At 52.1% G+C, this 14,436-nt stretch overlaps 5 protein-coding genes across 6 annotated transcripts; 4 read left to right on the forward strand and 1 right to left on the reverse strand.

Annotated features, from left to right (window-relative positions):
* The first annotated feature begins 67 nt into the window (after positions 1–67).
* On the forward strand, positions 68–2,474 carry PV06_10371 (uncharacterized protein). The gene has a single exon (XM_016411917.1). The coding sequence runs from the start codon at positions 313–315 to the stop codon at positions 2,407–2,409; it is 2,097 nt and encodes a 698-aa protein (XP_016257537.1). The 5' UTR covers positions 68–312; the 3' UTR covers positions 2,410–2,474.
* A 162-nt stretch (positions 2,475–2,636) lies between these two features.
* PV06_10372 (uncharacterized protein) lies at positions 2,637–4,248 on the forward strand. Its single transcript, XM_016411918.1, has 4 exons — positions 2,637–2,770; positions 2,879–3,197; positions 3,253–3,330; positions 3,383–4,248. Exons 1-4 carry the CDS (start codon positions 2,726–2,728, stop codon positions 3,949–3,951), a joined length of 1,011 nt encoding a protein of 336 aa, XP_016257538.1. The 5' UTR covers positions 2,637–2,725; the 3' UTR covers positions 3,952–4,248.
* A 2,202-nt stretch (positions 4,249–6,450) lies between these two features.
* PV06_10373 lies at positions 6,451–8,266 on the forward strand. 2 transcript variants are annotated; one of them, XM_016411920.1, is made up of 3 exons: positions 6,451–6,716; positions 7,107–7,502; positions 7,552–8,266. In XM_016411920.1, exons 1-3 carry the CDS (start codon positions 6,639–6,641, stop codon positions 7,951–7,953), a joined length of 876 nt encoding a protein of 291 aa, XP_016257540.1. In that variant the 5' UTR covers positions 6,451–6,638; the 3' UTR covers positions 7,954–8,266. The 2 variants fall into 2 exon arrangements, with proteins under 2 accessions (XP_016257540.1, XP_016257539.1); XM_016411919.1 differs by having other exon boundaries at positions 6,451–7,502.
* Positions 8,267–8,555: 289 nt separating this feature from the next.
* PV06_10374 (urease) lies at positions 8,556–11,570 on the forward strand (the record flags this gene model as incomplete). Its single annotated transcript, XM_016411921.1, has 5 exons — positions 8,556–8,576; positions 8,643–8,729; positions 8,789–8,815; positions 8,877–9,254; positions 9,316–11,570. 5 exons carry the CDS (start codon positions 8,556–8,558, stop codon positions 11,311–11,313), a joined length of 2,511 nt encoding a protein of 836 aa, XP_016257541.1. The 3' UTR covers positions 11,314–11,570.
* Positions 11,571–11,739: 169 nt separating this feature from the next.
* On the reverse strand, positions 11,740–14,119 carry PV06_10375 (uncharacterized protein). The gene is made up of 2 exons (XM_016411922.1): positions 13,654–14,119; positions 11,740–13,599 (listed from the first exon to the last, which is right to left on the reverse strand). The coding sequence occupies exons 1-2, from the start codon at positions 13,762–13,764 to the stop codon at positions 12,130–12,132; spliced, it is 1,581 nt and encodes a 526-aa protein (XP_016257542.1). The 5' UTR covers positions 13,765–14,119; the 3' UTR covers positions 11,740–12,129.
* Between the last annotated feature and the right edge of the window lie 317 nt (positions 14,120–14,436).

Raw genomic sequence — 14,436 nt, forward strand, 5'->3', positions numbered from 1 at the left:
ACGCCCCCAAAGTCGTCGTGGGCCATCGCTCGCCAATCCGTACACCCAGCATTTCCGATACGCTATTCCCCAGAGAGCCTGGCGAGGCACTTCGACCGCCCCTGCAGGTCATAGCTCTTGTGCTAGGACAAGGGTTTTTTCCGGAGGCACCTCTTCTGATTAGTTCTTCCTTAGGTTCCTCAAGCCACTTTCTTCCTGCCTGGGGCAGATCTGGGGCAAGGGACCACAGCCTTGGGTGTACCTCCGTACAGATCCAGGGTGCTACTAAATGGCGAAAGAACGAACGCCGGGTCTGAACACCATCTATCCGACATGTCAACCTTTAATGGCATCGTCAGGGAGTTTCCCACCATCAGGATCGACTATTTCAGGACACATCCTGAGAGGCCACCGCCAGAAGCGCTGTTTCTCAGTCATGTCCACAGTGATCATCTGCTGGGACTGGAGTCGGTCAAGATGCCATTTGTATATTGTTCGGCTACAACCAAGCAGATACTTCTCAAACTAGAAAAGTATCCCTCGCGAATCAATTTTGCCAAAGGTATCCTTGAAGCACGGAAGCTCCATTATCGCCACCTCAAGACAGTGTTGAGAACATTGCCTCTCAATGCTGCAACGCAAATCCAACTGAACCCCAAGCGCACCATCAATGTCACTCTTCTTGATGCCAATCATTGTCCAGGTGCAGTCATGTTTCTTATCGAAGGTGACGGCAAGGCCATCCTCTACACGGGAGATGTTCGCGCCGAACATTGGTGGGTGAATTCAGTCGTCCAGAATCCTCTCGTTCTACCATATGTCTGTGGCTTGAAGATCATAGACACAATATATCTAGACACTACCTTTGCGAGCCATGACGAACCATACAAGGACTTTCCCACAAAAGCAGAAGGTTTGAAAGAGCTGTTGGAAAAAGTCAGTCAGTGCCATCCAGATACAATTTTTTATTTCCGAGCGTGGACGCTCGGCTATGAAAACGTCTGGATCGCTCTCTCCAATTTCCTACAATCAAAAGTGCATGTGGACAAATATCAACTCAGGATACTGAGACCTGTTGAGGACCACGACGTCAATGTATATTCTGAAGGTGCTGCACTAACAGGTTCGACAATCGGAAATCAGCAAGTATCTGGATGTCTCACGACCGACACACAGGTCAGACTACACAGCTGTGAGCCAGGCCTACCTTGCCATGCCGAGTTAAGTAGGCGCAAAAATGTGAAGTGGATCACTCCAATCATTTCCCGGCTCAAGGACGGCACTGAAATACTTGAATTGGGCGCCGGAGGTGGCGGTGGTGATCTCTATCAGTCAAGAGAATTGAGCCTTGGCGATTCCGCATCTTTAGAACAACTAGGGGCACTATGTATGCAACTGACTGAGGACGAGAATGTCAAGGCCAAGATTATGGCGGAGGTAGAGCGTGGGAAAAGGTCAAGAGACTTCCACATACAAATTCGAGGACTCCCAATACCCGACTCAAACGAGGCTCCGACGGTGCCACTGAAAGATTTTGTTGCGAAGCTGGCTAAATGCGATCACTGGTCTGATCCAACGGATTTGATCAAGGAGCATGTTAGCTCTCGCAACAAGAATGACACTGTTCATTTCCCCTATTCTCGTCATTCATCATATCATGAGCTTCGCCACTTGGTAGGCATGTTTCGACCTAAGGATATCTGTGCCTGCACTGTCGATCTAGAGTTCTGGTCGGATGAACTGAGTATGGAGGCTCTTTTCGGGGATCTATGTTCTAGCAAAGATTTCTTCTTCGACAAGATTGTGAGGAGTACTCTCGAGAAAAAGGGAAATGATGCCATAAGCAATGGCGGCAAACGGAAACGAGCTTGTACAGAAGATGTTCAATCGCAGGAAACGCAAATATCTGATGGTCTGAGTCTTGAAGATGCCTTCGAGACAGCACAAGCGGAAACGGAAATGGGACGGAAGAAAGATGTCGTCTTGAACAGTACTGGGTCTACGACAACTGATCTGCTGGACGACACGTTGGACAAGATACGTTCTGCCTTTCTCAGGATTAATAAAGGCCAGACTCGAATGGACCTCGAGGATGATCGCATGGCTTCTTTGACCGCCTCTGAATTCGAGCTTCCGCTTGACTCCTCTCCACAACTGTCCAAAAAGCAGATTGAAGACGTTGTTCTTCAGGTTTTGTCTGAGGAAAGTGCTGGCCAGGATACTGACCTCTCTACTGGGCTTGAGACGAGTATTGAGGAAGTGTTAGGCGTTGAATCATCAGAACATAATGCTCTGAGAAGCCGTGCTCGCATGGAGGCTTACATGGCCGCCAGACGTTGCCTACATGACAATGATAGTAGAGAATGGGACGATCTATCTCTACGAAGTGTTGGACGTCAAGGGCACCAGGAAAGAGAATTTGAACTATAGTCACGGATTGCACATATTTGCGTTTTGGATATCATGGCTGGACGCGTTTCTGGTGCGTTTTTGATACCCAATATGCATTTGATGATACTGTGATGGAAATCTGCCTTAGACTATGATTGTGCATTCTTTCCCCACCTCGGAAGCATCGCCATGTAAAGTCCGACAAGGAGATGCCTACGACGTCAGCTTGATTGAGCTCCCTCGATCTCCAATTGACGCCATTAATAATTTATCTTGCACTCGCGCCCTGCATCAGCTTCGTCCTCTCATCTGACTTCTCTTCTGCATCTCACCTTGTCTTGCCTTAGCCATCACCATGTTTGCTAGAGCTGTTCTGAGGTCCGCGGGACCTATGCGCCAGGTATGTGCGAATTGGTCCACCCGCACGGATCGACAAGGAGTTTGCGATGTCGCCCGGTCTTGTTGACCTGGTCGAGAGGTCTTCTGCTAACCCGTCCACCTTCCGTAGAGCATACGCGGCTATGCGACCGAAGCTCCCAAGTCATCTTCCTCGACGCCCTGGATTGTTGGTGCTGCAGCCATCGGCGCAGGCGCTGCCGGTTACACTTTTTTGGGATCGAACAAAACAAGCGCTGAAGCCGCTCCCAAGCCTTCGGAAGATGCTGCCCAAGCAGCGAAGTCGGTTCCGGCGGCTAAGGCTTTTCTAGGGGGTGACCAAGGGTTTCTCGATCTCAGACTCGCAGAGGTCATACCTTACAATCACAATACCAAGAAACTGCGATTCGAATTACCTGAGAAGGACCAGGTGTCTGGGCTGAACGTTGCCTGTAAGTCTCGTCACCACAGTTTGAGACAGAGAAAGATGCTGATTCCACTTGGCAGCGGCCATCATCACGAAATACAAGGGTCCCCAGCATGATAAGCCCGTCATTAGACCCTACACGCCTATCAACGACGAAGGTATGCAGTCGTCACACGTTTTCTCCAGGTCCAACAAACTGACTTGACGTAGATGAAAAGGGATTCGTCGACCTTCTGGTCAAAGTATATCCTAATGGGCCTATGTCCGAGCATCTGCACTCCATGACCCCAGGACAAACGCTCTCTATGAAAGGTCCCATCCCCAAGTATCCGTGGTCAGCCAACAAGCACGAACACATCACTCTGATTGCCGGTGGCACTGGTATCACGCCCATGTATCAGCTGATTCGTGCGATCTTTAAGAACCCGGAAGATAAGACCAAGGTTTCGCTGATTTTCGGCAACGTCAAAGAGGAGGACATTCTGTTGAAGGAAGAACTCGAGAAGATTGAGAATGAGTATCCTCAACGGTTCCGGGCATTCTATACTTTGGACAACGCTCCTGAGAGCTGGCCATACGGAAAGGGCTTCATAACCAAGGAACTGCTCAAGGACGTCATTCCGGACCCGAAGAGCCAAAACATCAAGGTCTTTGTATGTGGACCACCGGGTATGTACAAGGCCATCAGCGGCGCCAAAGTCAGCCCAACCGATCAGGGTGAATTGAGTGGCATACTCAAGGAGCTCGGATATACCAAGGAACAAGTTTACAAGTTCTAGACCACAATACGCCCAGGTTGGATGAAGATGCTACACGAAAAGACTTGTGAGCAAAGGTTTCATGCAAACGATAGAGTTGTGTTTTTGACCAACATAGAGAAGGCAGCGAACAGCTTACAAGTTTTCATGTCTGTACAAACAAAAACATGTGGCGGAGGAATTGGAGATTTGTACATAAATATAAAAAGTGAGAATTGAGCATTGAGAAGCCAAAATGTCATAGAAATAAACAGTTCCATAACAGCCGAGACTATACACATCTTGGGATAAACAAGAGATACAGACAAGTCAAGCTTAGCAGCGGTGGTAATCTGATATAATATTTCTATCAAGTGCGGTAACTATAGCGCTTGTATACATCATTGTTAGCTAACTAGGAGCTCTAGTAAAAAGGCAGGTCGATTTGTCTCTGGGAGAAGTAACCAGCCTACAGAATCATATGAAAATTACCTAACTACTCCGTATATACCGGAGTGTGCTAATACTTAGGGAGCAACGAAGAAAGAGTAATGTCCAAGGAAAATAGTACTTCCTACTACAATAGTCAATAGTGACAACCCAAGGCCAGTCTTTGTAGAAAGACTTTACAGTAACGAGGGATGTCGATCAAGCTTGAGGCGGGCCTTTCCCTCAGGGAACAAAAAATTGTTGGGGAATAGTTGAAGCGTGCAGTACAGGGAAAAATCTGTGTATATCAGACAATACTGAGGTAATGCTATGGGACAGAATGGATGGGCTTTACAGGCCCTGATGAGAAGGAGAAGGCCTTCTAAATTACCCCTCAGGTACCTATTTGTACCAGGGTAGTTTGAATAGGTGCTCCGGACAAGCACCAAATAAAGGGTTTCTAGCAAGCCTATCTAGGTAGAGACAGAGTTCTGAGCAGTAGCGGCATCACGGCGCCCTCAGGAAAGTCGAAGAGAAAAGGGAACCATGGGTCTAGGGGACCTACCCAGACAAGACCAGGCCTCTGCTGGAAGGAAAGAGTGGGGGGTTAGAGCTTTCACATTCAATAACCTTGGGGACAACTAAAGGACTCACCAGCCCTGGCAGACGATGGGCTTCATGATGAATCTATCAATTGAGGGGGCGGCCTCCCTACGGAGGGCTCGGCCATAGTGCGCTGGAACAGGAACACAATAATGGATGAGATTGCTCTAGTCAGGTAAGAGGTCCCGGGCATGATAGGCGGAAAGAATCCCGCAAGCCAGTTTCAACAAACCAGACCGCTGTGATTGAGCAGTAATCCCTGAAGAGCCCAGCAGCACCCTAACAAAGAGTGTGCCGAGGTGCTTAGTGGTGCAGTCCACCAGCCCAAGAGTGGCCTAAAAAATAAGGCAGTGACAGACAGACGCGCGGTGTCATGGGCATGCCCAGCTCTCAGCCTGACCACCAAAATTTTGGACTGCGACGAGTGTCAGACTTCGGGGATTATGGGCATGCAGGCGCCCAGAAGCGCTTACTCTGTAGCAGGGAGGGGTTTCGTGGGGGCAGATGTACAGTATTTCATTCTGATCGGTCGATCGGGGTTTTACTGGTGGTGTGATGGCTAGGCTCGTTGGGGCCCTAAATTAGTAGCCTAAGGCGGGCAAGGTAGTACTTGTTACGAGGGTCAGTAAACAAATTAGTGAGCCTGGCCACAATTGCCAATTTCTTACCTATCCGTATCTTCAAAGGGGACCCTGTCAAAGTGTTTCACTATTGGGCGCAACTGCCATCGAGAGGCGTTCCTGCGGCTCTCCAATGTTTGAAATTAGGTGAGGCTTGATCAAACTCTCGGCGACACGCCTGTACTCACTGGTATGCCAGCTATTACAATCTTCGTTTCCGGACTGCAAACGCTACAGTACAAGAGCAATAGAGTATCAGAATTTTAAAGAGTTGACCTGTCTCAACACAAGGGAAGACCCAAGATTTCTACAGTACATGTCGAAAGCAGACATCACAACAAGACCACCATACCTTCTAAGAGGGGAGAGAGAGTAGTGAGAAATTCGAGGCAGGTGTGTCCCTTACCTATTGAGTCGCGCTGCATATCCGTCTTTGTTATGAAATGGAGGTGTCCCCGCGACCACCACCAAAACTTCCGGGCGGGTTTAACCCAGAGCGAACAATCAACAGGCCCGTTTGGGACGGATTAATGGGTGAATAGCCGGTGGCCTACGGAGTAGGGAGGGAGGATGCTTAACTGGGCACACACCCTAGCTTACCAGACCTCACTAGAGTGAGTGACCGGGTTAACTATTTGCACAGCTGCAGCAGGAGCTGCACCGCGAGTCGAGCGGGCTGGGTCCAATTAACAGTTGGGAGTCGGTGCTAGTGGCAGTGCCGGGTGGAGCTTAGCTGCAGGTGCAGCGAAGAGGCAGGTTCCAGGGCCCGGAAGCTGCCTCTCTGATCAATTTTTGTGCCTCGAAGCTCGAGGTTGATCCCAGGTGCCAATTTTCGCTCGGTCGCGCACTTATTAGGAGGGCCCTCCCCATCCGTCCGTCGTGATCCCCCAATTTTTCTTCTTTCTCTTTTCTACTTCCCGCCGCCAAAAAACTTCTCCCACCACGCCTTCTCCCATCGCGCCGCCGTCCAGGCTTCTTTTAGTTAAGCCTCCTAGATCTGCCTACCCATAACGACGCCTCTATCTTTCACCAAGTCATCACCACAACCTCGACAACAAAAACACCCAACTCGTCGCCATGGCCAAAAAATCCCTCGACCCCGAATCTGCCACCACGCAGGTGAACATTGCTGACTTCCAGCGGACCCGCGATTCGGTAAGTCTTCAGTTCTCTATCAAGAGCCCACAGTGCTATACTTCTGCCGCCACCACCACCACTCCCTTCATTCACGCGTTCCTATCACGCACACCCCCAATTCACAACCCCGCTACGACCTCGCCGCCCCAAGAGTAAACAACAAATCTTCCCCTCAGTTACCCGCGTCGCCACTATTTGTATACAATTGTTCCGCATGCATCTATGCCCGTTATGCCCTCCATCAAGCTGCCTGCGCACGTCGCTCGCGAAGACTGGGAGTTTCTCGGAACAGTCAATAGGGCTACCTTGTTTGCCATTCATACTCTTACTACTGATTTGGACTCACTCGCACAATCTATCGCCCATGTTCAGCATAGACCAAAAGCACTTGCTCACTCTTACAACCAGGTCATCGTGGCCCTTGCTACCTTGCAATCCTCGGTCCAGGATCTCTCCCGTGCTTACATTCAGCATGCGAACACGGTCCTCACTCCTGGAAAGCACGGTCTCAACCCCATCGATGCCAACCTTACCAGCATCTTGACCGAGTCCGGTCTTTTGGCTGGTCGACCGGCTGATGCTCCTCCTGCCGCGGTCCCTGAAGTCGAAACCGACGGAAAGAAGAAGCGCAAGCGAACTCCTCATGACCCCAATGCACCAAAGCGTGCTCTCACCCCATACTTCCTCTACATGCAGAGTGCTCGTGCTCAAATCGCCAAGGAACTGGGTGATCAGGCCAAGCCAAAAGAGGTTGCCGATGAGGGTACTCGCAGATGGACTGAGATGAAGCCCGCAGAGAAGAGCGTAAGTCTACCGCCTCTTGCTGCTCTGTGACTCCACTAACATCATGTAGGTTTGGGATGACAAGTACCAGAAGAACCTGGCTGCTTACCGTGTCAAGATGGCTGCTTACAAGGCCGGTCAACCGGTCCCAAGTGACGATGAAGCTTCTCGTCTTGTTGAGATGGGCAAGGCACCAGACCATATTGCAGGTATGGACGCCGAGGCCGAGACTGAAGAGGAAGAGGCTGCGGCGGCGTCCGAAGACGACTCTCCCGTGCCCGTTAAGGAACCCTCGCCCCCCAAGTCTTCCAAGCGCCGCAAGACCAAGGATGCCACTCCCAGCAAGCCAACACCCAAGGCTGAGGCGGCCAAATCCCCGGAGAAGAAGTCGAAGAAGGGCAAGAAGGATGCTCTTCCATCGGCCCCTGCATCGACCACTAAGACTGAGAAATCTCGCAAGGGCAAGAAATGAAGGGTGTAAAATTAAGGCTACGGGGTTTTTGTCGTCGTGGACAGTTGACATGATTCATGCGGGTTTCTGGCTTTGGTTTTGGGGTTTGAAGATATCATCCATGGTGGACATGGAAGTTAGCATGTCTACTTTTCATGTTGATAATGACTAGGCGTCTCATGGGATAAACCAATTGCTGATGTTGTGTGGTGAAATGAGCAATGCCAGTATATGTTTTGTGTACTTTTTTTTTCTCTGTCTTTTCTACCTCTGGTGTTCCAGTTTAGTTTACTGACTGCAATACAAACAATGTCCTCAGGAATTAATCATCTCCACGTCCTGCAAGGCTTCGCTAAACTCGATCCATGCTGCTTATGATGGCTTACCTAGTAGTTTTAGTAGATAGTTACTCGTATTGTATGCTTATCTCTACCCGTTGATCTGCCCCGCACTCCCGCTCGTCCATGATAGGCCACTCCAAACCACAATCTGCTGCTTCTCGTAAAATCACCTTCAAGTACATCAAGCCGCAGACTGCCCATTCCAATATCCTCCATGTCTTACTTTCATGACCTCAAAATCTATATCCTGTATAGGCCGTACCCTCAAGGGTTCAGCACATCATGCAGCTTGTTCCCAAGGAGGTAAGAAAAATTGCCTGGAAAGCCCGGATGTGGGCCGATGATGTGCATAACTCATATGTTCGCTAGATCGATAAGCTGCTTACGGCCCAGCTGGGCTTCTTAGCACAAAGACGTCTTGCCAGAGGCGTAAAGTTGAATCACGGTGAAGCTTGTGTACGAGAAGACGTACCCGGTCGGACACAAAGATGTTTACAGCTGATATGGTCCAATAGGCTCTCATCGCGAGCGTCTTGCACGAGGTTGGTTTCCACTTGCTATAGGTCCTAATTTGGAACAACACCTGACAGGCACTTGAAACAGCTCGTCCGAGATGGCAACCATACCTGTGCGGATCTCATGGCCATCGGAAAGCAATTGCTGGGTCGGCGTCACGTCCTGCCGGCAGTGGGTTCGACTTTGCACACGGTCCAAATCGAGGGCACTTTCAAGACGGGCACTTATCTTGTGACCGTGGACCACCCCATCAGCTCAGACGACGGTGATCTCGCAAAGGCCCTGTACGGGAGTTTTCTCCCCGTGCCGTCCAAGAATGCTTTTCCCCTCGCGGATGCGAGCGAGTATGAGGACGAGAAGATGCCTGGCGCGGTTGTCCCCGTCAAGGAAGGAAGGATCGTTCTCAGCGAAGGCCGGAAGAGGATCAAACTCAAGGTCACCAGCAAAGGTGACAGACCTATCCAGGTTAGTTACCGTGCGTCCTTTTGTGTCTGACCAACAGGGCTGTTGACAACCTACTCACCAGATTGGGTCGCATTATCATTTCATCGAGACGAACCCGGCTCTTGATTTCGATCGCGCAAGGGCGTACGGTTACCATCTTGACATCCCGGCCGGCACGTCCGTCAGATTCGAGCCCGGAGACACCAAAACAGTCACCCTCGTCGAGTTATCCGGTAACAAGGTCATCCGCGGTGGCAACAACTTGGCCACGGGTGTGGTGGACCTCTCCCGTGTCGACGACATCCTCACGAAACTTCAAGCGGCGGGTTTCGCCCACACGCCCGAACCAGCTGGCGACATGGCGTACATTGACGCTGCGTCGATGACGAGAGCGGACTATGCCGGCATGTTCGGCCCTACTACCGGGGATCTCGTTCGCCTGGGCACTACGGATCTGTGGGTGCGTGTCGAGAAAGACATGACCAGCTACGGCGACGAATGCAAATTCGGCGGCGGCAAGACCCTCCGCGAGGGTATGGGTCAAGCTAGCGATCGACGCGACGAGGAGGTTCTCGACACCGTCATCACGAACGCCCTCATCATCGACTGGACGGGCATCTACAAGGCGGACATCGGCATCAAGCACGGCGTGATCAAGGGTATCGGCAAAGCAGGAAATCCCGACGTCATGGCGGGCGTGCACAAGGACCTCATCGTCGGGAACGGTACCGACGTCGTCGCCGGAGAAGGCCTGATCGTGACTGCCGGCGGTTTCGACTCGCACATTCACCTGATCTGTCCGCAGCAGGCGTACGAGGCCATCGCGAGCGGCGTGACCACCTTCCTGGGAGGGGGCACGGGGCCATCGTCGGGGACGAACGCGACGACGTGCACGCCCGGCAAGACTCTGATGAAGCAGATGCTCCAGGCGATCGACAGCCTCCCCGTGAACTACGGCATCACGGGCAAGGGGAACGACAGTTCGCCCGTGGCACTCCGCGAGTCCTGCGAGGCCGGGGCGTGCGGGTTGAAGCTGCACGAGGATTGGGGCACGACCCCGGCCGCCATCGACACGTGCCTGAGCGTGTGCGACGAGTACGACGTCCAGTGCCTGATCCACACCGACACCCTCAACGAGTCCGGGTTCGTCGAGTCCTCGATCGCGGCGTTCAAGGGCCGGACCATCCACACGTACCACACCGAGGGTGCGGGCGGGGGTCACGCCCCGGACATCATCAAGGTGGTCGAGCACGAGAACGTGCTGCCCTCGTCGACCAACCCGACCCGCCCTTACACGCGGGACACCCTGGACGAACACCTCGACATGCTGATGGTCTGCCACCACCTGTCCAAGAACATCCCCGAGGACGTGGCCTTCGCCGAGTCCCGCATCCGGGCCGAGACCATCGCGGCCGAGGACGTCCTGCACGACCTGGGCGCCATCAGCATGATGTCCAGCGACTCCCAGGCCATGGGCCGGTGCGGCGAGGTGATCATGAGGACCTGGAACACCGCCCACAAGAACAAGCGACAGAGGGGTCCCCTGCCGGAGGACGAGGGGACGGGGGCCGACAACTTCCGGGTCAAACGGTACGTGAGCAAGTACACGGTCAACCCCGCCGTCGCCCAGGGCATGGGTCACCTCATCGGCAGCGTCGAGGTCGGCAAGGTCGCGGACCTGGTCCTCTGGAGGCCCTCGACGTTCGGCACCAAGCCCCAGTTGGTCCTCAAGAGCGGCATGATCGCCCAGGCCATGATGGGCGACGCCAACGCCAGCATCCCGACCGTCGAACCGATCTGGAGCAGACCGATGTTCGCTCCGCTCGTCCCCCAAACCAGCATAACCTTCGTCAGCCAGAGGAGCATCGATTCGGGCGTCGTCGGTGGTTATGGCTTGACGAAGCGCGTCGAACCCGTCAAGGGTTGCAGGAACGTCGGCAAGAGGGACATGAAGTACAACGACACCCTCCCGAAAATGAAGGTCGACCCCGAGAGGTACACCGTCGAGGCCGACGGGGTGGTCTGCAAGGCCGAACCCGCGACCGAGGTAGGGTTGGGTCAATCGGCCTATGTGTTTTGATTCCAAAAAAAACCCCCCCCCAAGAAACAAAACCAAAGCCAAAGACGTTTAATTCTTTGGACAGACAGTAAAGAGATGGACGGGGGACGATGGTGATTTGAATATGACCCAGGAAGTATGATGGTTGGAATGTCCACGACTTTTCTCATACAAGTAGTTTACCATACGCAGTATAGCGTGAATGACGTGTGACGTCTGATTTGATATGATCTGTCGATATATATAATCTGATGATGTTGGCACATATCTATCTCTAGGTACACAGTACTCCGTAGGCACGTACACTTTACAATGTGGAGCGAAATTGTAAAATATTATATATTTTTCGGTCTACCCCAGATATCAACGAGGCTGAGAACCTTCCTTCTCCCCTCTACGTCAATCATTCCAAAACAGGATCCAGACGCATATTGACAAGAATCAAGACATCGGACAAGTATATTCATACCCTGCTATACTGCTATAGACTGACTCACTGTATATACCTCACGCGTCCGCCAAAAAAACTAAAAGTAGAGATCAAACAGAACAAAGATAGAACAAAGATTGAACGCCAAATAAGCCTGAGCTTCTATGCTGACCTGTCTTCAAAACCTCATAATTTCATTTCGTCTCATCACGTCAAATCATTCCTTTTCCTTTCTTTCTTTGCAGTTCGTGAACTTATCGAGTAGTGTTCATATACCTCTTAGCGTACTCTGTACTAGGTTCATACCTGTTCTGAGATCAGGTACCAAGTTTCAAGCAAGCAAGTAATTGCGTATTTTGTGGGGGTTTGGCCACCCCTGACTGAATCGTAACCTTCCCTCCTCAAATCTACCCCAGAGCAGCGACGCCACCTCGGGAAGGAGGAGCATGGCTTCTCTGGCGATCGATTGGACTCATCGGATCCGATGTTGGGTATCTTCTCCCTTGTACGCCCGTGAGGGTACCGACTCTAAGAGGTGCACCTCCCCGTCTATGTGCACCACCTCTCTCCCAGTCCGACGATCGATATCTTTGATCGGTTCCACTCCCGCTACTGCTTTCTCGAGTCAATGGCTCAAAAGAAGCTTGATCGGGGTAACGAATGGCTGGGCCTCGGGGATCTAGCTGGGCATATGTTTGTGGTGGAGTGGCTGTAGCTGCATCGCTCCCCCAGTCTGTGTCACGCCACTGAGGAGCACCACCACGGTAAGCTGCTGGCGGGGGAGCCTTGATGGCCTGTGGTTGACGATGATCTGATCGTTGGGCCGAGTCTTTGACAGCATTCGCACGGTAACTTGCATCAGACGAATGACGCCGTTTGTGCGACCTCATGAACGAGGGAACCCACAATGAAGAAGGTCGAGTCTTTCGATCTTCGTCCGATCTGCGATGACGTCGGCCGACATGAGAAGTTTCGGAGCTTGCTTCGCTGCCCGTATCTTCATCGACAGTAGAAGGAGTCCGAGCAGGAGAGCGATATTGAAACGATGCATGTGCAGACGAACGTCTAGCAGCGGGATCATTGGGGTCAATAGTGCGTCGGCTTTTCGCAGGGCTGTTCTTGTTGGGTGGGCTACTTGAATTCCCAGATGCGGTGTGGGATCTTTGACGAGAAGGAGGATGAGGAGGTCTTTGTGCAGAATGGCTCCGTGTTTGGTGTCCTCCAGTGGTGGGCCTGGTTTCAAAACGTATTCCTCTATCTTGTGGTGGAGACGGGAAGTCAGGTACACTACTTCGTCGGTGATATGAAGCAGCTCGGCGGTCTGAATCGTCTCTCGAACTACTCCTCGAGTGTCTCGTGGGTCTTCTGAGCGAAGCTCCTGCAAAATAGCCGTCGCGACGGTCAGTTGGCTCGATATGGGGAGATTGGTGCGGTGAATTCTTCAAGCGATGCATGTAATTCTTCTGGTTTAATTGCCCGGTGACCATCTTGTGCCATCTTTCCATTTCTTCGTCGGGTTTGGCTGGAAACGAGCTCTGTGGGATATATTTGGGAAAAGTCCCACCATTGGGCATTGGGACATTCCATTTCTGCACCGCCTTTTGCATGAAACCAACATTTTCCTCAGGACAGAGCAGTATTTGGATTGTCTGCCACCGGGCAAAGCCGTGAGGTGTTAGGCAGGGAACCCTCGGTTGATCGAAAGGGCTGGCTGTGGGTTGGAGGCTGTGAAAGCACCCCAGGGTCTGGTACATGAAAGAGAGGCCTCCTTCGGTGGTGCGAAGGAAGAGCGAGTCGTAGTTCCCGTCGACTGCTCGGTAGAAGGCGGCGAGGCGTTGAGGGGTGAGTTCGTCGTTTGGTCCAGGCTCAAGAGTGGGCTGCCAACGTCAATCTCACTGGAAGGGCCCGAGCCTACGACAGTGCGCACTTACAATGACTTTGGCCAGGCCCAAGCATAATTGTTCGAGCTGCGGTGATGCGCTCTTGTCGGGTTTGATCAAGTAACCCCAGTAGCCATGGTCGGCGGCCTGAGAGGCGTCCATTGAGCAGTCAAGAGCCTACACTGCTGCCAATGCTGTAGGATGTTACAGCATTAATCGCTCGGGCAAAAGTGTATGCGCTCGCTTTCATAGTCAGAGCTCAGATATTCGGAGGTAGAAAGTCGGTCGGTGTAAAGTAGAGGAGGCGGCTAATTCTCAACAAGAGAGCAGTAGTACTTAGTATGGGCAAAGAACAAGGTCAAACGCAAGCGAACCAGGCAGCTGAGGTCACTGGCTCCAGTCAAGAGACCGGTAGAGAGGGGGAAGAAGAGGATGATGATGGTGATGATGCAGCAGATGCAGGCATAGACACAGGCACAAGCAGGCAGGCCATGGGGGAGGCCTGGGTGGGATATAGTAATGAGTGGACAGTACAGTAAATAACAAAGACCATGTGCTGAAGGGGGCAAGTGCGCGCAGGCACGCGGCAGAAGTTGGTGTAGTTTGCTTCACCGCTTCGTCCCTTCGTTCCCGTGCCTTTTTCCCTGTACCACTCACCATCATTCTCCATCACCTCCTCCTCCTCTCCCTGTCGCTGTCTCTCGCTCCCCGCGATATTCTCGTGCATTCTGATTGAACCCTGCAGGGTGATCTACTTGTCTAGGTCGTCCCAGTTCTACCCGTGTCATGGCGCAGCTTCTGTCCTTCTGCCTATTCGTTCAATCTCATCAAATC

This window comes from Exophiala oligosperma, assembly GCF_000835515.1.
Source record: "Exophiala oligosperma strain CBS 72588 unplaced genomic scaffold supercont1.13, whole genome shotgun sequence".
NCBI classification, from domain to species: Eukaryota; Fungi; Ascomycota; class Eurotiomycetes; order Chaetothyriales; family Herpotrichiellaceae; genus Exophiala; species Exophiala oligosperma.